At 40.9% G+C, this 26,438-nt stretch overlaps 1 protein-coding gene and 2 non-coding genes across 4 annotated transcripts; 1 reads left to right on the top strand and 2 right to left on the bottom strand.

Moving 5' to 3' along the window:
* Window positions 1-519: 519 nt before the first annotated feature.
* LARP7 (La ribonucleoprotein 7, transcriptional regulator) lies at window positions 520-25,967 on the top strand. 2 transcript variants are annotated; one of them, XM_029076995.2, is made up of 13 exons: window positions 520-597; window positions 10,074-10,284; window positions 14,331-14,431; window positions 14,537-14,620; window positions 15,091-15,255; window positions 15,503-15,605; window positions 15,712-16,083; window positions 16,175-16,325; window positions 18,294-18,451; window positions 19,244-19,359; window positions 21,323-21,482; window positions 22,245-22,336; window positions 25,707-25,967. In XM_029076995.2, the coding sequence occupies exons 1-13, from the start codon at window positions 520-522 to the stop codon at window positions 25,797-25,799; spliced, it is 1,884 nt and encodes a 627-aa protein (XP_028932828.1). In that variant the 3' UTR covers window positions 25,800-25,967. The 2 variants fall into 2 exon arrangements, with proteins under 2 accessions (XP_028932828.1, XP_028932827.1); XM_029076994.2 differs by having other exon boundaries at window positions 19,241-19,359.
* On the bottom strand, window positions 16,795-16,920 carry MIR302-1 (microRNA mir-302-1). The gene has a single exon (NR_034860.1). It is a non-coding gene; the product is annotated as a microRNA mir-302-1 (primary transcript).
* Window positions 17,211-17,279, bottom strand: MIR302-2 (microRNA mir-302-2). The gene has a single exon (NR_034859.1). It is a non-coding gene; the product is annotated as a microRNA mir-302-2 (primary transcript).
* Window positions 25,968-26,438: the final 471 nt, after the last annotated feature.

Here is a 26,438-nt window from a genome sequence, read left to right as displayed (position 1 = left end):
GGAGGAAAAAAGGGGGGAAAGGGGAGGAAAAAGGGAGGAAAAAGGGGAGAAAGGGGGAGGAAAAAATGGGGAAAAGGGGAGGAAAAGGGGGGAAGGGAGGAAAAAGGGGGAAAGGGAGGGGAAAAGGGAGGAAAAAAGGAGGAAAAAGGGAAAGAAACAGGGGGAAAAAAGGTGGAGAAGGGAGGAAAAAAAGGGAGGGGGAAAGGAAGGAAAAAAGGGGAAAAAGGAAGAAAAAAGGAGCAAAAAAGGGAGAAAAAAGGGGTAGAAAAGGGAATCCAGGCCTCCCCTCAAACGTCCGCCATAACACTGTCCCCCCGCCTCCTCCCCGTCAGGGCCACCTCGGCCCCTTTCTGAATTTTCCCGCGGAAAAGGGGGGGGGGCGGGGCCTTGACTCTCGCGAGACTTGCCCCAACGGCTCCCGCCGGCAGCCAATCGCCTTCCTCCCCTCCGGCGCGTGCGCGCGTCGCGCGGCGGTGACGTCCGCGGCCTCCCCCCTCCCGTCGCGCGGCGGGTGACGCCATGGCGGGGGGGGCCAAGCGGGACGGGGCTCGGCGAGCGGGCGGAGGCGAGGCTGCGGGGTCCCGGCGAGCGGGCCGGGTGAGTGTCCGGGCCGTGACACGGGGCTCTCCGGGCGCGAGTCATTCTCCTCCACACTTGTTTTCCCTTGTGTCCAACCTTCCCTCTCCGTTCGCCCCCCCATCATCCCGCCCCCCCCCCCACGGGCTTACTGCGCATGTGCAGAGCCCTTTCGGGTGAGGACGGGCCGCGCATGCGCACTTGCAACCCCCTCCGTGGCGGACGGGCCGCGCATGCGCACTTGCGACCCCGCCCTTAGCACTAATGATGCTATTCGTTAAGTGCTTATAATGTGCCAAGCACTGTTCTAAGCGCTGGGGGAAGAGACAGGGTCATCAGGTTGTCCCACGTGGGGCTCACAGGCTTCATCCCCATTTTCCAGATGAGGGAACTGAGGCCCAGAGAAGTGAAATAATAATAGTGTTGGTATTTAAGCGCCTACCACGTGCAGAGCACTGTTCTAAGCGCTGGGGGAGAGACAGGGTCATCAGGTTGTCCCACGTGAGGCTCCCAGGCTTCATCCCCATTTGACAGATGAGGTAACTGAGGCCCAGAGAAATGAAATAGTAATAATAATAAGGTTGGTGTTTGTTAAGAGCTTATTATGTGCCAAGCACTGTTCTAAGCGCTGGGGTAGATACAAGGTCATCAGATTGCCCCACGTGAGGCTCACAATCTTCATCCCCATTTGACAGATGAGGTAATTGAGGCCCAGAGAAATGAAATAGTAAGAATAATAATAAGGTTGGTATTTGTTAAGAGCTTATTATGTGCCAAGCACTGTTCTAAGCGCTGGGGGAGATACAAGGTCATCAGATTGTCCCATGTGAGGCTCCCAGTCTTCATCCCCATTTGACAGATGAGGGAACTGAGGCATGGAGAATAATAATAATAAGGTTGGTGTTTGTTAAGCGCTTACCATGTGCCAAGCACTGTTCTAAGCGCTGGGGGAGATACAAGGTGATCAGGTTGTCCCACATGAGGCTCACAATCTTCATCCCCATTTTACAGATGAGGTAACTGAGGCACAGAGGAAGGGAAGTGACTTACCCAAGGTCACCCAGCTGACAAGTGGCAGAGTCGGGATTCAAACCCATGACCTCTGACTCGCAAGGCCGGGTGCTTTCCACTGAGCCACTCTGCTTTTCTATGTTGATATTTGTTAAGCGCTTACCTTGTGCTAAGCACTGTTCTAAGCGCTGGGGGAGAACAGGGTGATCAGGTTGTCCCACGTGGGGCTCACAGGATTCATCCCCATTTGACAGATGAGGTAACTGAGCCACAGAGAAGTGAAGTGACTGGCCCAAAGTCACCCAGCTGACATGAGGGAGCTGGGATTCGAACCCATGACCTCTGACTCCCAAGTCCAGGCTCTTACCACTGAGCCACGCTGCTTCTCAGGCGGGGCCTCGTTGGAACATTCATTCAGTGGTATTTATGGAGCGCTTACTGTGTGCAGAGCACTGTACTGAGTGCTTGGAATGTACAATTGGGCAACAGTGACAATCCCTGCCCAACAACGGGCTCAACAGTTATTCCAACGAGAGGAGGTAATGCAAGAAACCTGGAGGCTGTTAAAAATGCCCCAGAAACCTACCTGAAATGTGCCTCACATCGAAAACTCATATAATAAGAGTGATAATTGTAGTTCTGGTTAAGTGCTTACTCGGTGGTAAGCACTGTTCTAAGTGCTGGGGTAGGTACAAGTTAATCAGGTTGGACATACCGACATTATTATTATTATCATCATTATTACCAAGCACTTAGTATCGTGCTCTGGACACAGAAACTGCTCAATAAATACCATTGATTGGTAATAAATAGTATTGATGGTGATAGAGGTAAAACACATTTCTGAAAGAGTGGAAAGCTCATTTAAGTGAAAAGCCCAAGAAGTCGGTATTTATTAAGTAGTCATTGGGAGCCCAGCACCACTAAGCACATCTGAAATCTGGGACCATTCTGAATGCTCTTGTTCTCATTCCAGATTTGAGAAACCCTGAGGTAGTGAGATAATAATAATAATGTCGGTATTTGTTAAGCGCTTACTATGCGCAGAGCACCGTTCTAAGCGCTGGGGGAGATACAGGGTCATCAGGTTGTCCCACATGAGGCTCACAGTCTTAATCCCCATTTTACAGATGAGGGAACTGAGGCACAGAGTAGTGAAGTGACTTGCCCACAGCTGACAGGTGGCAGAGCCGGGATCCGAACCCATGACCTCTGGCTCCCAAGGCCGGGCTATTTCCACTGGGCCACGCAGATCATCGGTGGCGAGGGCAAAGTTAATACTGTTTGGTACTATTAGGGATGAAGTATGTGTAAAATGAAGATTAGTAAGCATTGGACAAATTCAGATATCCGTTGGAAAGAACGAAAGGGTTGTAGATTAGAAAAATATTCATTTGCATATACAGGAAAAATATTCATTTGCAGATACCAGAAAAATATTCATTTGTAGATACAAGAAAAATATTCATTTGTAGATACATGAAAAATATTCATTGCAGATACAAGAAAAATACTCATTTGTAGATACACAGAGTAATCCCTTGTATTGGAAGAAGACACTACTTATATTTAGATTTTATATATTTATGGTGACCTATTGTCTCCTTGCCTCACTATCTTTACAAGGCTTGTACTCTAAAAGAGTTATTGCCAAGCACATCGCGTTGGTCTGTCTTGATCCATTTGTGGCGGCGTCCTAGATTTCAGGCGAGATGCAGCATTGACCGAGACTTTATTTTAGCAGGTATTTTGAGCTTTCCTCTGTCCTCTTTTCTTTTATTCCGCAGTTTCAGCTCGTACAGTACAAATTCATGGTGCCCTGCCATTTTTCATGGCTCTGGCTACGGAACTGATTTCTGCAGTAACTGGGGAAATGCCGTAGAAGCAACATGGAGTAGTGGAGAGAGCCTTATCCACTTATTCCCTAGTTGGTTTCTTCGCTCAGATGCCTTCACTGCCGATGGCAGACGGTGCCGCGCCTTTTTCTTTTTCTTTTTTTGGGGGGGCTTTTTCTTCCCCCCCCCCCCACCGCCACTGTGAGGTGTATGTGACGCTACGTGAGGGGAAAAGCCGAGAAAAGATCAGCAACTGAACCAGCACGTATCAATAATTGGAGCCAGTTGTGTTATTTTAGGAGACTTTGGGCATTAGGATTCTAAGCCCAGTAATAGAAGTGGGCGAATGGGGAGCTGAGGACGTTTGCTACAAACCTCTCTGTGATCCGTCGGACAATCTTTTGCTCGCAGGGTTGGTTCAGGCTGGCAAAAGTGGGCACCAGTCAGGTACGGGAGGGCTCTGCCAAGACTCCCACACTTTCAATAGTATTTATTGAGCGCTTACTATGTGCAGAGCACTGTACTAAGCGCTTGGGATGTACAAAGCATTAACAGATAGAGACAGTCCCTGCCCTTTGACGGGCTTATGGTCTAATCGCTTCCACCAAGCGAATCATTCCTACTTAGGATGAATCAACGGTATTTATTGAGCCCTTACTGTGGGCAGAACACCGTACCAAGCGCTGGGGAAAGTTCAGTACGGCAACAGAGTTTGTGGACGCGATCCCGGCCCCCGTGATGCTTACAGTCAGCGATATCTGGTGTGTTCCAGGGCTTCTGTTACCGATTTGTCCATTCCAAGCGCTTAGTCCAGTGCTCTGCACCTAGTAAGTGCTCAATAAATACTATTGAATGAATGAATGCACCAGCCTATTGAGGGGTTTGTAGTTCTCTTATGATGTCATTCATTCATTCAGTAGTATTTATTGAGCGCTTACTAGGTGCAGAGCACTAGACTAAGCGCTTGGAATGGATAAATCGGCAACAGATAGAGGCCATCTCTGCCCAATGACGGGGAAATGGTTTCTGGAGCTTGCAGTCCACGTGTATATGCAGGTACCTCAGCATACAGAACAACATGACATAGCATAATAACTAATAGTTCGTTATTAAGTAACATAGCATAATAATTATGTTAGCATAACTAACATAGCATAATAGCTCTGCCGAGAGCTCTCAGAAATCAGTCATAACCCTCCAGCCACTGCTAAGTCTTTTCAACCATTGGAGATTGCTTGGGTCCGGCTCAATAAATCACTCAGTGCTATTTCTTGAGTCCTTACCGTGTGCCGAGCGCTTGGGAGAATCCAGTACAACAGAATTTACAGACACGTTTCCTGCCCATAACGAGCTTACAGTCTTGAAGCTCAAAATTCAACCTTGGCAGCGTGCACGTAAGCCCACTTCCCTTAATTGTCCTGTGTGATAGTGGATGGATTGATACCTGAAGATTCTTAACCTCTTTAAATCCCAAATGAATGCAAATCCTAAGTAAATATCACAGACTTAACCAAGGCTGCTATAAAGTTTGCATTGTGATTTTGCGGCATTTGCTCACATGATTACACCCACTGAGAAGTCTTATTAAAATAAATTATTCTGAGTCGCGTATCTTTTTGGTGTTATGGTTTTTCTGTTGATGCAAACTTAAAGTCTTTTGCAGTTTCTGGGTTCTTATTATAGCCTGTCTCTAAATTTTCTCAATATTCCAGTACCTCCCTGTGCAGTTACTTTTGACAGTGGAAAACAGCAGTCTCTGACTAATACTCCAGCTCCTTGCATGTATTTGAGAAAGCTTAACCTTTTTTTATTATTAGGGTACGCTTTTATAAGGTTTCTGGCAAATCCCACATTAAGGAAAACTCACCCTGTAGTATGTATGCTCTGACCTACACCATATTGCTCAGGCACAATTATTCTTCTGAAATCGGATCACATCTTCGCCAGATAAACAGCACTGTTACAATTTTCACTAATTCCCTAACAGCGTTCCATGGTAGATTTTCCAAAATGTGTAGTGGAAAGGTGTAGTTTTTGAAGAACTGAGTAGTGCAGTATATTATTTTATAAACTCAAGTTTAGCCATACCTGAATCCTATGGTGGACCATATGGACAGATTGCTAATTAAGATTACTTTTAGAGTTGAGTAGCTCCACAAGCAGATTGAAGAAAAATCTAGTTTGTACTTGGAGAACATTAGCCAAAATTTGCTTTTGTATAATGTTTGCCCAAAGTCTTCTAAAAGTATTTTAAAAATATCGGTTCCATAATAGCGGCACAGCCTTTGTTGTAGGCAAGTTCGACACTTTAACACCCTCAATGGTTTTTGACAGGTATTTAATCAATCTGGTATTTATTGTTGTTCTCATCATTTAACTTCTAAATATTTTATTTTAAAAATTCCCACAGATCCTCAGTTATTTCCTGGGATTAGCATCCTATCATTGTGCAAATTAGCATCTTTTGTATAATATAGTTTGAATTGGCTAACCAAAATTCCAGTTTAGATGCTAACTCAAGATGACCTGCTAGCCTAGTGGTGAAATAGTTGGCAAAGGATAAGGGAAGTAACAATTTAGTGACTTGCTGACCTTAATGTCTTGAATAGCTAGCTAACACAGCGGGAAGAGATGCTGAAAGGTGGCAGGAAGAAGAGTCTGATTTACACAACAATCTGCAAAGCCTTTCCATTTTGGGGGGACTAAAGGGATAGTCATCTTACTGCATTCCAATAAGTGGCTGTTTCTTTTGGGGAGGTTGGGGGGGGGTATTTATTAGGCACTTACTGTGTGTCGAGCACTGTTCCAAGTGCCCGAGTAGATGCCAATGAATCTGGCGCGATACTGATCTGCCCCTCATGGACCTCAGAGTCAAGTAGGAGGGAGAACAGGTATTGAATCCCCAGTTGAGGAAAGGAAACTGAGGCACAGAGAAGTTAAGTAACTGGCCTAAGCATACCCATTCATTCATTCGATAGTATTTATTGAGCGCTTACTATGTGCAGAGCGCTGTACTAAGCGCTTGGAATGTACACATTTGGCAACAGATAGAGACAATCCCTGCCCATTGACGGGCTTACAGTCTAATCAGGGGAGACAGACAAAAACAATGGCAATAAATAGAATCAAGGCGATGTACATCTCATTAACAAAATAAATAGGGTAATAAAAATATATACAAATGAGCGGATGAGCACAGTGCTGAGGGGAGATACCCATGTATCTCCCTATCCTAAAAAACCTTCCCTAGATCCCACAGGACCCTCCAGTTATTACCCCAGCTTTTTTCTACCATTCGCTCCAAATTGCTTGAGTGAATTATCTACACTCTCTGCCTCTACTTCCTCTCCTCCAATTCTCTCATCGACCCCCTACAGTCTGGCTTTCACCCCCTTCTCTCCAATCAGTCGTATTTATTGAGCTTACTCTGTGCAGACCACTGTACTAAGCCCTTGGGAGAGTAAACTTTAACAGGGTTAGTAGATGCATTCCATGCCCACAACTAGCTTATGTTTTAGAGGGGAGGATGGATGTTGATATAAATAAATTATAGGTGTGTACATAAGCATTTTGGGGCTGCAGAGGAGTGAATAAAAGGTGGAAGTCCAAGTGCGAAGGTGATGCAGAAGGGAGCGGGAGAAGAGGAAGTGAGGGTTTATGGCACTCACTCAACTTTTCCTCCCTTACCTCACTAACTCCTACTACAACCTGACCCACTTATTTCGTTCCTTTAATGCCAGCCTACTCACTGTGCCTTGATCTCATCTATCTGACCACCCGGCTCTGCCACTTGTCAGCCGTGTGACTCTGGGCAAGTCACTTACCTTCTCCATGCCTCCGTTACCTCATCTGTAAAATGGGGATTAAGACCGTGAGCCTCACATGGGACAACCTGATCACCCTGAATCTACCCCAGCGCTTAGAACAATGCTCTGCACATAGTAAGCGCTTAACAAATACCAACATTATTATTACTGATGTCCTCCTTCTGGCCTGGAACTCCCTACCGCTTCACATCTGACAGGCCACCACTCTCCCACCTACAAAACCATCCTAAAATGTATCGACTTCACTGGGAGCGCCATATCCGCCATGTGGTGGATTTCCTTCTGTCTTGGTACAGGCGTAACACTGGTTCCGGTGGACCGCAAGACAGAAGATCTGGAGATAAATCACTTGCTAATTGTTGCTTCAGTCCAGGAATCCGAAATCAGCATTGGGAATTCCTGGATTCCTATATTCCTCACCCTGCCCTCAGCCCCTACCACTTATGTACATAAGCTTGTACACTGATAACAATAATTATTATATTTAAGTGCTTAATATGTGCCGAACACTGTTCTAAGAGCTGATGCTTTCCCTATAACAATATTAATGGTGTCTCCACAGTCCTTAGGTACATCTGCTTTTATGCTGATGCTCCCGTATAACAAAAATAATAATGGTATTTGTTATGTAGTTACTGAGCCAAGCAATATAGAAAACACTGCGCAGATAATAATAGTATTTGTTAAGCGCTTGCTCTGTGCTATGCTCTGTAGTAAGCGCTGGGGTGGATGCAAGCAAATCAGGTTGGACACAGTCCCTGTCCCACATGGGGCTCACGGTCTCAATCCCTGTTTTACAGATGACGTAACTGAGGCCCAAAGAAGTGAAGTGACTTGCCCAAGGTTACTTGTCAAGCAGACCGGTAGTAGAGTGGGGATTAGAACCCATGACCTTTTGACCCCCAGGCCTGTGTTCTACCCACCGCGTTCATGCTGCTTCCATGCTACAAGATAAATCAGTTGGGGGACAGTCCCTTTCCCACATGGGCCTCACAGTCTGAGAGGAAGGACGGGTATTAAATCCCCATTTTATAGATGAGGAAATGAGACCCAGAGAAGTTGAAAAGGAGCATGGTGTAGTGGATAGAGCACAGGCCTGGGAGTCAGAAGGTCTTGGGTTCTAATCCCGGCTCTACCACCTGTCTGCTTGGTAAGTCACTTCACTTCTCTGTTCTTCGGTTACCTCAAATGTAAAAGGGGGCTTGAAACTGTGAGCCCCACGTGGGACAGGGAGTGTGTCCAACCCGATTTACTTGTATCCACCCCAGTTCTTAGTATAGGGCCTCACACTACTACTAGTTACTACTAATTACTACTAATTACTTAGCAAATACCATTATTATGATGTGACTTCCCAAGGTCACGTAGCAGGCAACTGGTAGAGCCTGGTCTTAGAATTCAGGTCCTCTGACTTTCAGGCCTGTGCTCTTTTTGTTAGGCCCTGTTGCTTATTTTAATGTCTGTCTCCCCAACTAGATTATAAACCCCTTATGGGCAGAGCTCTTGTCTCCCAAGTACGTAGTAGAGTGCTCTGGATGATGCAGGGGCGCTCAATAAGTACCATTGGCTGATTAATAGAGGAGGTAGCGGGAGGGGATTAGACATCGTACTTTTTAATTACCTATAGTGCGTCGTAGGTGAGGAATAAAAAAATAGGAAATTTAGACATGTCTTCTCTGTATTTTCTTTGTGGCTCTACAAAGAAGACACGTTTAAAATTCTTCAACAGTTGCATATGAAGCAGCCTCAGGATGAAATTATCAGCAAAAAGTTCTTGAATCAATCAGTGGTATTTATTGAGTGTTTGCTTTGTGCAAAGCACCGTACTAAGCACTTGGGAGAGTACAGTATAACAGTTGGTGGACATGTGCCCTGCCCACAAGAAGCTCACGTTCTGGAGATTACAGTTATGAATGATGAATTATTATTACAGTTGTGAATATGAATTGTGTTGTACCTTTTATCGTAACAGGTAATTCAGACAGGAACTTGTCTTCACTTTGTGTGTATAGGTTCAAGTGTAGCGGATCACAAGGATGTAAAGAACATATTTGGGGAGGGACTGATTTACCAGCAGTGATGGAATATAATATTGGAGCTGGAGGCAGGAGGGGCTTTTGGAGCCTGGGGTACTTCAGTAGTTATTGGAGAAATACACCTAGAAAGCATCAACAAAAATTGCCTTGGGGAATTTAACTGTGCAAGATGAAAAGCCGGTACAAATTGGCCCTTAATTGACTTTAGAAAACAAATGAGTCATGATTGTGAGTTTGGGAAAGATAGGACATACATGCCACGTATATATAATTAGGCAGGTAGAATTGCTTTGGGGGTAAGTTAGGGGAATGACAAAGATCAGTGGACAGGAGTTAAAGTATAAGGGGAGCAAGAAAGTGGATGCTATAGTAGGTAGAGTCTGGGGTCAGAGGAGAGAATAGATTATGTGTCAGTTACCTCTGTTAAGGAAAAAAGCCATTAAGGAGAAGTAGTAGCCTAGGATATTATCAGTATGAATCTGATTGAGAGAGTGGAACTTATATTTAACAAGTAAGATCAGGTCCATGAAATTAACTCAAATGTTAAATGTGTCTTTGGGAAAATACTCGAGACGTTCCTTTGTATGATCCCTTGAAAGGTTTTATTTCTGGGAGTCACAGACCAAGGCAATTTTATTTTAGCTAGAGGATATGGAGCTTCTTTCTTAGTACCATTCAAACAAAAACATTTTGAGAAAATTGTTTTTCTTTTAATCTAGAAATGTCAAACGTTTTGGGTTGCTACTGTTACAGGAATTGAAGTATTTATTCCCTGTAATTGTGTTAAGATTCCAGAAATGGAAACCGAAAATGGAAATCAGGATAAGGCCATGGAAGAGGAAACTAGTGAACAGAAAAAAGAGCGAGAGAAAAAAAAGCGGTCAAGAGTGAAGCAGGTGCTTTCAGACATCGCCAAGCAAGTGGATTTCTGGTTTGGAGACGCCAATCTTCACAAGGACCGATTTCTTCGGGAGCAGATAGAGAAGTCCAGAGATGGCTGTAAGTGAGCTCTGTGAAGAGCAGGGGGGAGGAGGAAGATCTGTTTCAAGTTCTAAACTTGACTTCAGGGGTTGAGGGCTCTCCAAAATAAGCATTACATCTCCTTACGAGGAACTTTACGTCTAGTTGGGGAGGCATGTCAAACTATTGTGTTTGATAAATTATGCTAACTACAAAACATTTTGTCTTCCGCAAACATACGAATACATTTTACATGTATATATAGTGATTACACAAATCAGTTTAGTGTCATTATGTATTTTATTGTATATTTACAAAAGTACATGCTTTGCCTATGCATATTGGAAAGAACAAGCACCTTTTCATCTCTATTGGAGAACGCTTTAGCTTGGCGCGTACTGATCCTTTCAAAAAAGCTTTTCATCCATAATTTAGAACAGTAGAGAATATTCGTCCTCCAAAAAATGAGAATTCCGGTGTCACCAATTGTCACAGTGATTATATTTTTATGATTATGATTATTTGGTTGTCCATACACCAAGATTAGAATACATAATTAGGACAGACTTGTCATTTAGCATAGGACTGAATCTCATGATCAGTTTTAATGCAATCGTAAATATTCAGCAGGTAGTCATTCTTTTTCTTACAGTAGAGGATTCAGTTTTCTGTGCTATTGGGGAAAAGTGGGGCTAATGGAAATCAATAGTAATCAAAACATTCTTTTGAGACATTAGTCATCAGTCATTTCACTAGGTCAAAGACCAAAATTGACCAATTTGAATAGCCCCTTTTCTTTTCCCCACTGTTTGGTGGCAGTGAGTGTGCCCAAAAAACAGCAGAAGGGAAGAGGAACAAACAGGGTTAACCTACAGTTTGGATAGTAGACTATTTTTAGCGTATGGATTTTATCATATGAAAATTGAGTTATGCAGGAGCTAATAATCTGGTTTTATTTTTTTTCTTTTTCAAAGCCTATAAAATTTGGAGTTTCGTTTTAACTTTTATGACTCAGGTACAAATAGCTGATTGACAAGGATTTCTTTAGTAGTTTGCTTTTCAGGATTAGCAAATTGTGCAACATCACAGCTACCTGTTGGATTGTTTAGATTTAATCCATAATTTTTCATGAGTGGCAATTTGACCTATTAGGAAGATCTTGGGAATGAGAGCTAGGAGGCCTGGTTGTCCCAGCTCTAAAACAGCCTACGCTGTGACCTTGGACAACTCACTTAACCTGTCTGAGCCTCAGTGTCTTTCTTTGTGATCAGATGTATGGTTTCACTCTCTATTAGATCGAAAACTGTTTGTAGAATGAAAACTGTGTCTTCTCTTGCATCTTCCCCAGCATTTTGCATAATGTTTTGCACATTTATATGTGCTTAATAGGTACCATAATTGTTAAAACATTCAAATATTTTCAAGCGGTAGAAGTTGCCTTATATAATAATTATTATTATGGTATTTAAGTGCTTACTATGTGCCAGGAACTGTACTAAGCACTGGGGTGGACACAAGCAAATCTGATTGGACAGTCCCTGTCCCACATGGACCTCAAAGTCTTAATCCCCATTTTACAGATGAGGGAAATAAGGCCCAGAGAAGTGAAGTGACGTGCCCAGGGTCACACAGCAAACAAGTGGTGGATACAGGATTAGAACCCATGACCTTCTGACTCCCAGGCCCAGGCTCTATCCACTTCGTCATGGTGCTTCTATCCTTATATCTTGCTGAAACCCTAAAAACATCACCCCCTAGCTATATTTTAAAGCCCCTAATGGTAAAGGCTGAGGGGTTTTTGCAGTCTGTAGCCAATCTTACAATAATAATTTTGTTATTTAAGTGCTTACTATGTGCCAGGTACTGTACTAAGCGCTGGGGTGAATACAAGCAAATCGGGTTGGACACAGTCCCTGTCCCACATGGGGCTCACAGTCTCAATCCCCATTTTACAGGTGAGGGAACTGAGGCTCAGAGACTTGCCCAAGATCACCCAGCAGACAAGTGGCAGAGCTGGGATTAGAACCCATGATAGCACCTGGTGCAATGCCAAGAGCCTTTATGGACACCCAACAAATGTTAATTGGAACATGTGAAATGGCAGTAACAGAACACCTATTTTTAGAGTTCATCTCCTATTTCAAAGTTTGTTTTCAAATGCATGTGCTCTCTCAAAATAAGTTTGTTTTTATTCCCTATTACTTAGAAATGTTAATGTTTTTTTTCTTGATTTTCACTTCCCTTAAAACCATTACCACCCATAATAATCATGGGCATTAAACTTGTCCACATCCTTTGAGAATAAGCTGAGCTTTCTCCGGTATCGTTGTTCAGTTTTCAATAAGAGGAAGATAAAAAGGGCTTCTCAGTGATCTTCTCTTCTGCGGACAAAACTGCTATATTCTGTCAGGTCTTCCAGAAAACAAGCCTCAGGTGACACAACAGGGATCCTTACCCTCCCTTTTCTAACTGCAGTATAGTTTAAGGAGTTGTAATTGATGCTCGGGAAATTAAACTCTCAGCTTTTTTTTTTAATGATTTTACTGAAGTGCTTACTATGTGACAGGTACCGTACTAAGGGCTCTGAGGTAGATACAAACTAATCAGCTCAGACACAGTCCCTGTCTTACACAGGGCTCACAATCCCCATTTTATACATGAGGTATAGGTGAAGTACAGAGATGTTAAGTGACTTGCCCAATGTCACCCAGCAGACAAGTAGCTGACTAGTAGATTGCTTAAGTGGTATAAGAATTTAGATTTTGCAGGTACTTTTAAGCAAATTTAATTATGCATTGAGGTCATGGAATTGCAGAGGGATAATAAATTCCCTCCACAATTTCCCACATTTTCTGTTTGAAGCAGTCTTAGATTGTGCTCCTGCTCCCTTCCATGATTTCCCATTGTGGCAGCTGTCTGAGCCCCATTTAATGGACAGAGTGATTTGCTAGAGGGGGAAGCAGCTTGGCCTAGTGGAAAGAGCATGGGCTTGGAAGTCAGGCCTTGGGTTCTAATCCTGGCTACCTACTTCTCCATGCCTCAGTTCCTTCATTTGCAAAATGGAGATTCAGTACCTGTGCTCCCTCCTTCTTAAACTGTGAATCCCCATGTGGGACCTGATTATCTTGTATCTGTGTCTACCCCCGTGCTGGTTAGTACAGTGCTCGTCAAATAGTAAGCGCTTAACAAAAACCAACCACAATTATTTTCATCTGGCATACTGTCTAAACAGTTTAATGGCACAGGTATATACTCGTTAGTGTGTGTGTATGCAGAAGGGTTTTCTTTGGTTTTTAGGTATAAAACCAAAAGACATTGGATAGTTTAATAACAAAACTAGCTATCAAATCCATCAGAGTTAAAGGCAGATGCATTAAGATGAGGATATTTCCTTAGTACAAGCTTTGTTTGAGGTGTTTGCCTTGCAAGTGTCCAATTTTGAATAGGCTGAACTTCATGGTAAGAGATTTCTTAATGGAAGAACCATTTGTCAGAATGAAACCAGTCCTGTTGAATTTTGTCCTCCTGCCTGCCTTCCTCTTGGGCACAACCTCGGGGTAGAGATTCCTATTTGTAAATTGAGAAGCATTCTATTTTAGACCAACTGACTTTGTATTGGTGTGATGTTCTATGTCAGTACCCTATGCCAAATATAATATAGCTTCATTAATAGAGAGCGTACAAGGAAAGACCATAGAAGTTCTGTATATCTAGGATGATAATGCTTTTGCATTATCACCAACTTTTGCAACAGTTTCCATCAAACTTGTGACAGTTTAACTAACTCGTATGGGAGTGAATCATTTCTTTGTAATGCATATTATTGAGTTGACTATGAGCACTAATTAAGTGCCTTAGGGAAAATGGCATTTTGAATCCTAAAGGGTTTTGCACCTTTAAAGCCAGACTGGGAGGGGGGAATGCCCTTCTTTCTTCCCAGAAACAAAAGCTGGGTTGGAAAGAGGTGAAAGACTAGATGGGATTAAAATTCCAAGGAAGTTTGAATTCAAGCCTAGTTTAAATGTAAAATTGAGTTGACTGCCTTTCCTTCATGCCATTCAATCTTATGAACTTCGTTTCCTCAGATGTTGACATATCACTTCTTGTGTCATTTAACAAAATGAAAAAATTAACCACAGATGGAAAACTAATAGCCCGTGCCTTGAAAAGCTCCGCCGTTGTAGAGGTAAATCATTTTTAATTTCTAGCTCTTGATGTATTTTTATAACGGTGGGGAGGGGGTTGGAGTGAGGGATCAAGGAAAGCTCTATTTACGCCTGTGCCCTTTAAGTTGGATTTAGAAGGCACAAGAATTCGGAGGCGCCAGCCACTGGGCGAGCGACCAAAGGACGTGGATGATCGGACAGTGTATGTGGTAAGCAACACAAGAAATGTCTTCCGAACCCAAGAGTTAAAATTGGATTTGTGATGTATTCCAGTATTACTCCAGTAGAATTCTTGGGAAACTGAAACAAGTGCAGAATTAGAAGTATTCGCCTAGCGTAAATCCTGGATCCAACTCCAGTTCTATTTAGCACCAACTACCTGGCCATTTAAAACACCATTGGCTTTCAGCTTTCCTCTTCCATTTGCTTTCTCCTCCTTGGGTTGGCCTTATGAGGTGTTATAGATAAAATAAAAACCTTGGTGGCCAATCTTTCTCCTTGAAAATCCAGCCCTTTGTAAAGGGGTCAGAGGGTCAAAGGTGCACAGTAGAGACTGGAATTTATCAAACACTGATAGAAGCTGGCTTTAGGCTGGCTTTAGGCTCCTTCCAGTTGGGTAAAGGGATTGGGACCTGGTAAACTTCGTGTCTTTAACCCCCCCCATCATCCTTATATTAAGGAATTGCTTCCCAAAGATGTCAACCACAGCTGGATTGAAAGAGTATTTGGAAAATGTGGGAATGTCGTTTACATCAGCATTCCCCACTATAAGTCCACGGGAGACCCCAAGGGATTTGCATTTGTTGAATTTGAAACAAAAGAACAAGCCGACAAAGCCATTGAGGTATGTGAAGATTTCTTTTGGAATGCATGCAGTCATCTGTGTGTCAACTACCAGTTGTCAGTGCAAAATAGGGGGAGAATTCAGTATGCAATTGTTTCTCCAGTTATCAGATCAAGTGTTGAAGACAAGTCCCTGAAAATTGCAAACTGCTGGGGTTCTTCAGCATAGCTAGGGGAGAAAGATTAATGGTAATATATACAAGTATTAATTACCATGATTACCATTTTCCATCATCTTATTTTAATAGTTTCTGAACAACCCACCTGAAGAAGCACCAAGAAAACCAGGGATGTTCCCGAAGACAGTAAAAAATAAACCCATTCCTGGCTTGAACACAAGTCCGGTAGCTGGTGGGTATTACATTGCAAAATATCGAATGTAGCAAGCAAATTTTTAATTTAATGAGAAGTTACATGTCTCTTGGTAGAATCTAATTGTCACAATTTTTATATACAGAAGAAAAGAAAAAGAAAAAAAAGAAGAAATCCAGAATGAAGAAAGAAAACAGTGCCCAGGTTGCAGAGACGAAGGAATCAACTAAGTACACTACTGGAGAGCATAATAGCAAGCCGAAACGAGCCAGGACAGTGTCTGAAGGCTCCGAGATGGATAGTTCAGAGAACCAGAAGCCATCCAAGAAAGAGAAGAAAAAGAGGGAACGATCTGAAATGGCAGGCTCGCCAGAGGAAGCCAGGCCAGCAAAGAGAAAGCGGAGCAGTTCTGGAGACGTTGAGGCATTCGTATCCCGCTCAAAGCTGAAGAAATCCTGTGCAAAAGACGATCGTCATCATCCTCAGGAGTCAACAGAAAAGCCTAAGGATTGCAAAGGTCCTAAAAAAAGTGTTGAATAATTGGCCAAAATCTAACTCCCTCCAATTTAACAAATCTGGATTTTAACTTGGAATGTTTTTGAGCTTAGATCTTGAAGTGTCGACAGAAGAGGAAAAAGATACTGGCGATATGAAAGATGGAGATGGCTCTCTTTTAAAATCAAAAAGGAAGCATAAGAAAAAGCACAAAGAAAGACACAAAATGGGCGAAGAAGTCATACCATTAAGAGTACTCTCAAAGTATGTAATTAGTATAAATGTCAGAATGTTAAAAGTACATTTGGGAATGTGGGTTTTTTAGCAGTCTTAAAAATTGACTTACAGTCCCATCACCATTATTGAAGTGCATTAGTATAAATGTCAGAATGCATTAAAAACGTGTACATTTGGGAATATGGGTTTTTTAGCAATCTTAAAAATTGACTTACAGTCCATCACCATTGCTAAAGTGCAATTCCAGTTTATACATAACAGAGTTGCATGTTAGCAACAGTAATGGCCTGCAGCTAATATATAATATATCTAACTCAGACATTTGGGACAGCCAGTATCTGATGTTTAACCCAGTAGAATAAACCTTTTAAACTTTCCGAGCCAGGTTCCATAAGCAAATAGGGTTCACTTCAACTAAAACATGGAAGCACTTAATTTTTCAAACTCACAGCAAGCACCTCCATGTTAAAGGAGAAGGGGTCCTTTTTAGAGATTCACATCGAAGAAATTTTGGTAACACCATCACTAAAACATGGAAGCACTTACTTTAAAAGTAAAGCAAGTTTATCCACGTTTAAGTGACAGGGAGCCCTGAAATCAAATTTACAAACTACCTTCACGTCCTACAAAATTGAAAATTAAGGGCCTGTTCGCTGATGAGTGTTGTAGATTTGAAGAGTCACCTCCACTGAAACATGGAAGCACTTACTTTTCTTACGTAGCAGGTACCCCCATGTTAAAGCAAAGGCAGTTCTTCACAAAGACCACATCAGTGTGAGAGTTATTGAGAGGGGTTGTTGGCATCAGCCACCCATTACCTTTCTTTATTCTTCATTCTGAGTAGTAGGCAATGAATAGTCATCATCTGTGTTCTTCATGAGTGAATGGGTCCATTATTGAAAAAGCAGGATTCACCTCTACTAAAACATGGAAGCACTTACTTTTTAAATCACAGAAAGCACCTCCATGTTAAAGTAGAAGGGGCCCACGCACAATACCACTGGATCCTCCTGCACCCTCGTTTCCAAACGAGGCACCCTGAAAGAACGTAAAAAATAAAGTTAACTCATCGTCAGTACCTTGAGAACACACCGGGAAGGATGGAGCCCTTTCTTTACCTCCTTTGCTTTCACTCCATGGCCTGCTCTTCTTCACAGGACTGGCAAAAGGACTACCTCCTTGCAGTTCTATTTATACCATTCCTCCTCCAGAGTTGCCTTTTGCCTTTTTATCTCAAAGAATCATTACATGGCTCTTTTGTTATTTTAATGTATCTGCTCTCGGAGAATGTATGATCCAGGGTGGGTCTGGATGCTTTTTTGAAGTATACAGTTGTCAATGTTAACAGCTAAAACCATTACCACAAGATATCCTCCTCTTTAAAAATCCCCTATCAGCTTGTTTGATGGCACAGATTAGAGTAACAATGACTCGTTCTCACAGTGGCTCTATAGGCATTGTGTTTCTATCAGGCAAAGCTCTAGCTGTTTGCAGAAACATCTACATGTTAAATGTATGTAAATATATAAATTGCTTCCATAGGGTGTTTTTTCTTCTTGGAAATTTCTTTTGATGCCAATAAATACTGAGGAATGTTATCTCTGAAGTTTAGAGAGGGTTAACAAAGTCTTTTCCTTTCAATCATTAATTTTTTTTTCTTGAGAAAAAGACTAATATACTAACTCTACTCAGTTACATTAACCAACCATGAAGTCCATTTTCAGAATACGGTACTGGAACTTTCTGGCAAAATCTTTGAAATGAAAAGCATTTAAAATGACAAGTTTTTTAAGTAGATTTATATGAGGACCCTCCCATGGGGAGGTTACATTTGTTCCAGTTGCTGCAAACAGAATGACTTCATGCACATGCATGAAAACAAGGGAAACATTAGTTTCTATTTACAAAACTCCGTGGCTATATTTTCAAATGCTTTTGTAATTAAGCACGGCTGGAAATCTTTATTTATGACTATTTCTTTATTTTTCCTTGCAGAAGTGAATGGATGGCCTTGAAGCAAGAGTATTTGGCTCTGCAAAAAGCTAGCATGGCTTCTTTAAAGAAGACAATATCCCAAATCAAATCCAAGACTGTGGGTGAAATGGAAATTGATACTTGTGAATCAAAGAAGTCTGAAATTAAAACAAGCAAAGGTAGATCATTAATAGGAAAGAATCGATTCATGAGTCTAAAGAAATTCTCTAAATCGGTATTTTTCTTGGTGAATTAATTGGTTAGGAACCCAATTTTGCATTCATTCAGTTTTGAGGCTGAGCATTTTTCTGTCCATGGTGCTTGTATATGGTGTAGTGCCACTTTATGTTTCTTAGGCTACCATAACTTTGCAGGAAGTCATGATTTTAATTCATGAGTACTAGTTATCAGGCACTTTCATTCATTAACGTTATGCTGTCCTTGTTGGGTTGTATGCCTGAATTTACACTGGATAGCAAATGAGTGAAGTGAATGAAATGTTATTTTCCACTTTTATCAGTAGTAAAATACGTGTGAACTCCTGTGGACTATCCAAAGGCTTTAACCTTCACCCGTTAAGAGATGCATTATAATTGGCAGTTATTTATTCAGTGACCACTTTTTTCTTTGAGAGGTTTTTTTTTCCCCACTTAGAGCCCAAGTCTCATTTTGGTTGCTTTAAATTTGATCTATAGGTTTTTGAAAGCTTATCCTGTTGAGGGATTGACTTAACTTTGCTTTTTTAACAGCGGGTCCTAATTGAGATTGCCTTTTTTTTCTTTCAGAAGCTAGAGTTGTAATTTTATATTACTTAAGCTCTCTTGTTATTTTTTGTAACAATTTTTTCAACCACTATCAGAAGTCTTAATATTACTGGCTGTTACCACCACTTTGGAGAGTGCTCCATCTTTTTGCCAAATTGTTACATGGGAAATTTCATTCTGCTCTTTTCCTCTTCAAATTAACAGCAGAAGGTGAAAAGACTTGCCCCCCTGAAAAGGTTAACTCAATGGGACCGCAATTTGTGAGTGGAGTGATTGTGAAGATCATTAGCATTGAGCCCCTACCAGGCAGGAAACACATCAGGGTAAGAATGCTTTGAGCCCTCAGGGTAGTTGTCCTCTTGTAGCAGTTTTAGCCTGTGAAAATGTTTTGAATGTGAAGTAGATTTAAGCAAATCAAATTGAAATCTCCGCTCTGGTGTTCATCCTCATGCAGGTTTTCAGTGCCCATAGTAGCTATTAAGAAAGTATTTGCTAAAGCAAAGTCAGACTGAGATTTATATTTTTAAAAGTCACTAATGCTTCTATACAGAGAAAAGATTTCTTGGGAAGTTTTAGGTCAAGGTTATGGCTCTATTAAGGATCAGTTGCCAATAGAATTTGGGGCCAATTACATACCGATCTTAGAGAAATCTTAACTGTGGGCATAAGAAATGCCATTATGGGGCAAAAAATTACCCAGGAAAATATTTAAAATTTCCCTTTTGAAAAACTTGATCACAATTGTTTGGGGGTTTTGTGTTTTTATTTGGTTGTTTTTGGAGACTGGAAGCATTCTTAGATTGTGTAATTGAATGTGGGTATGAGTAGTGAATAATCATAGAATATATTAAAAGAAGCAACACTACATGAAAAGTTTCAACCAGAACATTTTTGAAGGGCGTATATTGCACCCTACAAGTCTCAGGTCACCAAAAAGTCACCAAGGTGTAGCGAGAATTTTGTAATTTGCTCTGGTGTCACTTAGTAAGTCCTTAGATGAAAGGAAAGTAGGCTTTTTCAGCTTCCCGAAATAGACTGTCCTGTGGCTCAGATCACTAGAGAATCCATAGGACCTTGAAGTGTTTCTGAATTTGGAGGAGTGGTCTTAAAAGTTGAGTTAGTGGGGTGAGACAGGGCCTTGGGGATCTTTGTGAGGGTAAAGAGTGACTGACTCTGGTGGGTGAGTAAAACAAAATGGAGGAGAGGAAAGGGTTACTGCAGTTAGGCTCTTGGGCTGGCAAAAATTGAGTTGCTGGCATTCTTTTATAGCAAATACAGTGTATTAGTTGTGTAGTCTGTTCTGTAGTTTTTCTCCTGCCACCTTCTTTACAATAATTTAGACTAGGAATACCCAGGTTAAGGAGACCTGTAGGTAATTAAAATTGAGGCATAAAGTGGGTGGGAAGTGACTGGCCCACGGCTATATCAAGAACCAGAGTAATTTGTTATTTGATTAGCCTAATAATAACTAAGATATTAGGAATCTGACAGATCAGTTATTTAACTTTCACCGTCTACTCCACAACACCTTGTGCATTTAGCGTTTGGAGGAAAGTTGTTGCTTTTAAATTTTTAGTTCCCAGGCTGTTTTCTCTAGAGTTCTGCAGCTCTTCCTTCTGTTCTTTTTTTATAAAAATGTTGTTTCCTTCATGTAATCATGAATCAGGTTAATATTTATGAATTAAACTCTAGTCTGGGAAAGTAAATTAGTGGATGGCTTGGGAGTATTTCTCCCGGTCCTACCCCCTCCCCTTTTTTTTTCCCCTGGAAGAGTGCTGGAGAATTAAGGCTGACTATCACATTCCTGCATAAAGTCGTTTTGCTTCTAGGGCCTGCTGTGAATGAAATTGATTAGGAATGGGGATCTAGTTAATTTCCCCTCACAGCAGGCCATACAGGTAAATCATTTCAGTGTTAGGTTGATCCCACTCCTGCAGTCGTCTGTCTGGCAGAGATCATTTAGGGATGTACCCTCTGTTTTTTACCCTAAAAACACGAACATATTCCAAAGGTTAGCAAATGAAATTTCCGAGTGAGAGATTATGGAAGAGTCAGATGCTCGGGAAAACACTTAAGGATATAGTCCTAGTTTTGAAGACATTAGAGAAGCCTGGATCTCCCATTCCTTTCTAAAAATTAATATTTGTTCGAATTTTACACTCCCTAAGTTACCCATCAAGCAATTTTTTAAACTAATGGCTATATGACTTGTAAGAGGGTGGGAATGACTCTTTTTTTAATGTAACTAACTTCATCCTGTTCCCTTTCTGGAAAACTATACCCCAGGATACTCTGGCAGTGATTTCTAATGTGGTTTATGTTGATATGCTGGAAGGAGATACAGAATGTCATGTCAGATATAAAACTCCTGAAGATGCCCAAGCAATAATGAAAGCATGTACAGAAATTCAGAAAAAGCACAACTGGAAATTTGAAGTCCTTTCTGGTAAGATTTTTAAATGCCTAAAAAACATGCTTGGAATGGTGGCTCATTTGATACGCCATAATGAAAAAAGAACTGATATTATGGAGAAACACACACTGTACATCATTTTGTGACTTTGGAAATAACATTTTGACATCCCCTCTTATTTGTAGGAGCAGGTTATAATCTTTAAGGAATTTCAGTATTAAGCCATCTAATACCAAGGGACATTATAGCTGCCTTTTTATGCCTTGTCCAATCCTTTCTCACACAGTTCTATCTCCCTTCTAACTTGAATTTTTCCAGTTTTTATTGTGTATTATGGTGGATGTGCATGTGTACATACATTCCTGTCTCAGACCTTTTAGTTGCGCCTGCATGATACTCTTCACCTAGCAAATTGTCTTCAGCCTTGAATGCTGAATTCGGCCAAAATTATTATTGAAAAAAACAGATTTGGACATAATGGCTCACAGAAATAAGATTTGTCGTTCTTGGAACAGATAGCATTATGGTAATCATTGTAATTTTTATGGTTGCCTCTGTAGTCAGACCAATACTTCGAAGTAATTTTATTTTTCAGCTTTCATTTTTTCTTCTGAAGGTGTTGCTCTCTCGATTTTGTTCTCCTTTTCTTCATGGAAACTAGAATGCTGTTGGTAGACTGTGTTCCTCTTCTTAAATTTGGTGAAGGAAAATAAACTCATATCTCTTTCACTTGAGAACCACAAAGACTTTTGTATTTAGAAGTTTTTACTTATTCAATTTTTTTTTGTTTTAAAGGTGACCATGAACAGAGATACTGGCAGAAGATTTTGGTAGACAGACAAGCTAAACTTAATCAACCTCGAGAAAAGAAACGGGGCACAGAAAAGGTAAATAGGGTTCAAATCAGGAAGCCATTAGTATGACTAAAATTGTTTTGAAAGTAGGATATTCTGCTTAGAGGAAGAATTTCATAATTTTTCTGAATTCTCCAGTACTTAGTCATTTAAAAATAATTCACCTTATGCCCAACACTCCAGACCCGGGGGAAGCATGCCCTCTTTCTCAGGAATATTTTGTGGAGTATATTAAGTGATTCTTCTCCCCAAAACTCAGATTCATATACTTCCTCTTTAGTTCCTGAATTTTAAGGTCTCTATGGATTCACAATTCTTCACTGAATAAGAAACTTTTATTTGGTTAATGTTTTAATTGCAAAAGATAGAGACTTCATAGATAAAGTGACATTCCTTTTCTTTGAAATTTGTAGGTTTCTTGCCCTTTTGATCCTAAAAGCCCAAACTTTAAATTTATTTTTGGACAGCAAAATGTAATTACATTATCAATGCATATAATACAAATACTATATTTTTAATTGATAGATAATTGCTACAGGTGATTTGTTAAATAGTAGTTGCTGAAATTCTTTGTTTTGGTACAGATGCATTAGAAGATTGGCAAATCTAGGAACTGTTAAAAATTGAGAGTCAACTTAAGTGCTGTTTAGAAAATGTTATCTCTTCTTACATACAAAAATTCATAATGAACCTGTCAAAAGATACTTCAAAGAAATAATTTTTGAAGTTTCTTGGAATTGCAACAAAAAATCTTCACAATGTTTCCCCATCCTGAGGAAACGTAATTCGGTCTCTTGTTCTTTCTGAAACTGAAGACAGAGTAGCTTCTTTTGGAGAATTAAGAGACTTGCAGAGGACATACAGATCATGTGTTCTATACATTCCTTTGCCCTTAACTCTGGAAGCTTGTTAAAAGCAATCTTTGTAGAATGTCTGGATCCTTGAATGGGAGAGAAAGTAGAACATAAATGACTTTTCCTAGGTTAGTAGAATTTGGGGTTATAAAAAGCAAAAAAAGACCAAACCTTGAGTCAACTTGGAGGTGTACGAGTTGAGCTTTGACCAAACATGCTCGTGCTCTCAGTTGGAATGTGAGGAATCATTCTTCTACTTTAAGCTTTTTGTCTGTGCTCACTAGTATCTTTTAGATGGTTTTTAGTTCTTTCAGTTTCAATTTTTGAACTTGGAAACCAGCCGCCCTAATTTAGCCTTGGTCGTTCTTGAGCCCCTTAAAGGCAATAAGGAAGTTTTTCTTTAGGTCTTCCTGCTGATTTTTAGTGTTGAATGGAACCACTGATAATCAGTTCTGTTGTTTCCGTGAATGGAGACAGCCTAAGCAAAGAGGGAACCCTCACTCCTTTTTTTCCCTTAAGGATGTCCTTTCAGCTCAGTGAGGTGTTAATTTCAAAGCCTAGTAGAGACCATTTAAATGCTAACGTAGTTAATCCAGGAATGGTTAAGTAGAGTCCAAAGACGTTGTTTAATCTTTTATTCTATTTGCAAATCTGAGGTCAGTTCAATTTGATCATTCACAAACAGAAAATATGAGTAGAAACAACATTGTGGAAGACAGATCCAGAGAGATAAGTTTACGCCATGAGTTGAAAATAATTCATTATCCAGGAATCTGGGGGTAAATTATATAAATAGCTCTCTAGCTCTACTGTGTGCCAATTTCATATCAGGTTAGTCCTCAGGCTTCAACTGTAGGAGTTACAAAACAATAACCAAGAAGATGATATCACGCTTGCATTTCCAGAGAAGAGCCAGTATGGCAGAATTGGTTCTGGGGAACCCCGGTGGTGTCTCATGTTTGTTCTGCCTTTTCTCCCCTCTGTCTCCTTCGACTGCAAATTCTTGGAGGACAAGGGACTGTGTGAACCAAGTCTATTGTACTCTCCCTATTGCTTAGTCTAGTACAATATTAAATATCGTTGATTGAGAAGGGGTGGGAAAGCAGATAAATTACTGCCTGTCCAATTTTGCTGGAATTTCATGAGGATTTGGTTGTCTTTCAATTTTAATGGCATTGATATCCAGAAAATTCCAAGGAAGGATTGTTAACGGTGCCAAAACCTTGTTGCCAACAATTTACTTTAAGTCAACTCCACCTTTTTGCTGTCATCTTTCCCCTTCTCCATGGGGAAATGAAAGGAGCCCAGTAGCTTTTGAAGTTCATTAAAAAACGTAGATAAAAGTTGGTTCAATGTGTTGTAGTTCCACTTTATTTCAGCTAACCCAAATTGAAAATTGCCCCCAAAATCCGTAAGGGAAAATCATAAAAATGAGTGATGCATTTGAGGCATCCTTAGACCTTATGGGGAATTAGCATCTTCATTGAAAGCTAATGTTAATTACATTTTAAGATCAAATTAATTGGAGGGAATTGAAAACCAAAGGGAATAGAAATCTAATTTTAAAACATGAGGGAGGCTTGTAAATGCAAAACTGTAAAATCTTGGTAACAGAAATGGGAGCCAATTCGAAGTAGAGATACAATTGGGACAAAAAATTGGGAATTGGTAATGAAACTGTGACAGTGGATGACATTGAGTTGAGCTTCCTGTATGATGCATTTTGTTTTTGACCTTTGGGCAATTAATAATAGAACAGGCTAGGGCTTCTTTATACGTACATGTCTTATTAGACCACAGCTAATAATAATATTGCTAGTATTTAAGCGCTTGCTATGTGCCAGGCACTATGCTAGCATTGGGATGAATACAGGGGTTACAAACAAATCAAGTCGGACACTGTCCCTGTCCTATGTGGGCTTCATAGTCTCAGTCCCCATTTTATAGATGAAGTAACTGAGGCACAGAGAAGTGAAATGACTTGCCCACAGTCACACAGCTGACAAGTGGCAGAGCTGGGATTTGAATTCATGACCTCTGACTCCAAAGCCCGTGGTCTTTCCACTGAGCTACGCTGCTTCTCTTACTATGTGTCAAGCACTGTTTGTGAGCACTGGGGAAGGTACAAGTTGATTAGATTGGACACAGTCCCTGTCCCACATAGGGCCCACAGTCTAATTAGGAGGGAGAACAGGTATCCCCATTTTACAGTTTAGGAAACTGAAGCACAGAGAAGTTAAGCGACTTGCCGAAACACACAGAGAAGACATCTGAAAGAGCTGGAAGTAGAACCTAGGTCTTCTGACCCCCTGGCCCATGCTTTCTCCATTAGGCTATTCTGCTTCTCTTTGAATTTAACTGTTTACTAGACTGTTTTTTACTTTGGCTCTCAGCATGGGGACCACCCTGGGTTTAATTCTTGTTCTTTTTCTTCTTGTTTTTTATGTGTCATCACCGTTTATTAAATATTTGAAATTACTCTACAATCTGCACTTGCATTGTATCATATTTCCCTTTCACATATACTCTAATATCTACTTTCTCTGTAGTTGATCACCAAAGCTGAGAAGATTAGACTGGAAAAGACTCAACAAGCAAGTAAACATATTCGCTTCTCAGAACATGGACTGGCAAGATTCTAGTTTTGCTCTGCAAGAAGGATTTTTTCATTCGTCTGAAATCCTTTTGCAGTACCGTGCTGCAGAACGCAAGAATTTTGTTCTAAAGTTCATTTATAATAGAATAAAATGTTACTACTCCTGAGCATGTAGATAAAGCTTTCATTAAAACAGCATATTTCATGTTTTTTACTTAGGTTTCCTTTGTTGAATTTTTCTATTTGATGTAAGTCAATTTACAGAATTGCAAGTATCTAATAAAAAGAGTTTCAATCAACAGCAACATTTTTCTTTCATGCACATTACAAATGATTGGGGATTGTGATGTTTTGCAAAATTTATTCCTCACGTTTTTATAACATAATAGGCTGCCTCCTCTTGTAACTCTATTAGGTTGTATGGATAGAGGCAATATTTGCATAGACGTTCTTAAATCTACCTGTATGAGGGAAACAGCAGTTTTTATCGTGTCTTGTTCCTTTTATTTCTGTAAGCGAAGTCTAGCCGGCCAGGCAGGGGGTTTGGGTTATAAGCAGGGACCCCGGAAATCACAAACAAGCTTCCCTCCCCCCGCACCCCCCACCCCAAATGGCACCAGCCTCAGGGCTGACAAAGCAAATGGGTATTCAGGCTCTTCCATTTTGCTTCTTTTCTCCCTGGACA

Source organism: Ornithorhynchus anatinus, chromosome 12, assembly GCF_004115215.2.
Source record: "Ornithorhynchus anatinus isolate Pmale09 chromosome 12, mOrnAna1.pri.v4, whole genome shotgun sequence".
Taxonomy (NCBI): Eukaryota; Metazoa; Chordata; class Mammalia; order Monotremata; family Ornithorhynchidae; genus Ornithorhynchus; species Ornithorhynchus anatinus.
Note: the sequence above shows the minus strand (reverse complement) of the source record. Positions and strands in the feature narration are given on the sequence as shown.

Bases quoted from the DNA above. Each gene is read 5' to 3' on its own strand.
- LARP7 (XM_029076994.2), top strand. From the start codon at position 520: ATGGCGGGGGGGGCCAAGCGGGACGGGGCTCGGCGAGCGGGCGGAGGC. The intron at 14,432-14,536 runs GTAAATCATTTT...GTGCCCTTTAAG, and splicing joins AAAGCTCCGCCGTTGTAGAG to TTGGATTTAGAAGGCACAAG. The intron at 14,621-15,090 runs GTAAGCAACACA...CCTTATATTAAG, and splicing joins ATGATCGGACAGTGTATGTG to GAATTGCTTCCCAAAGATGT.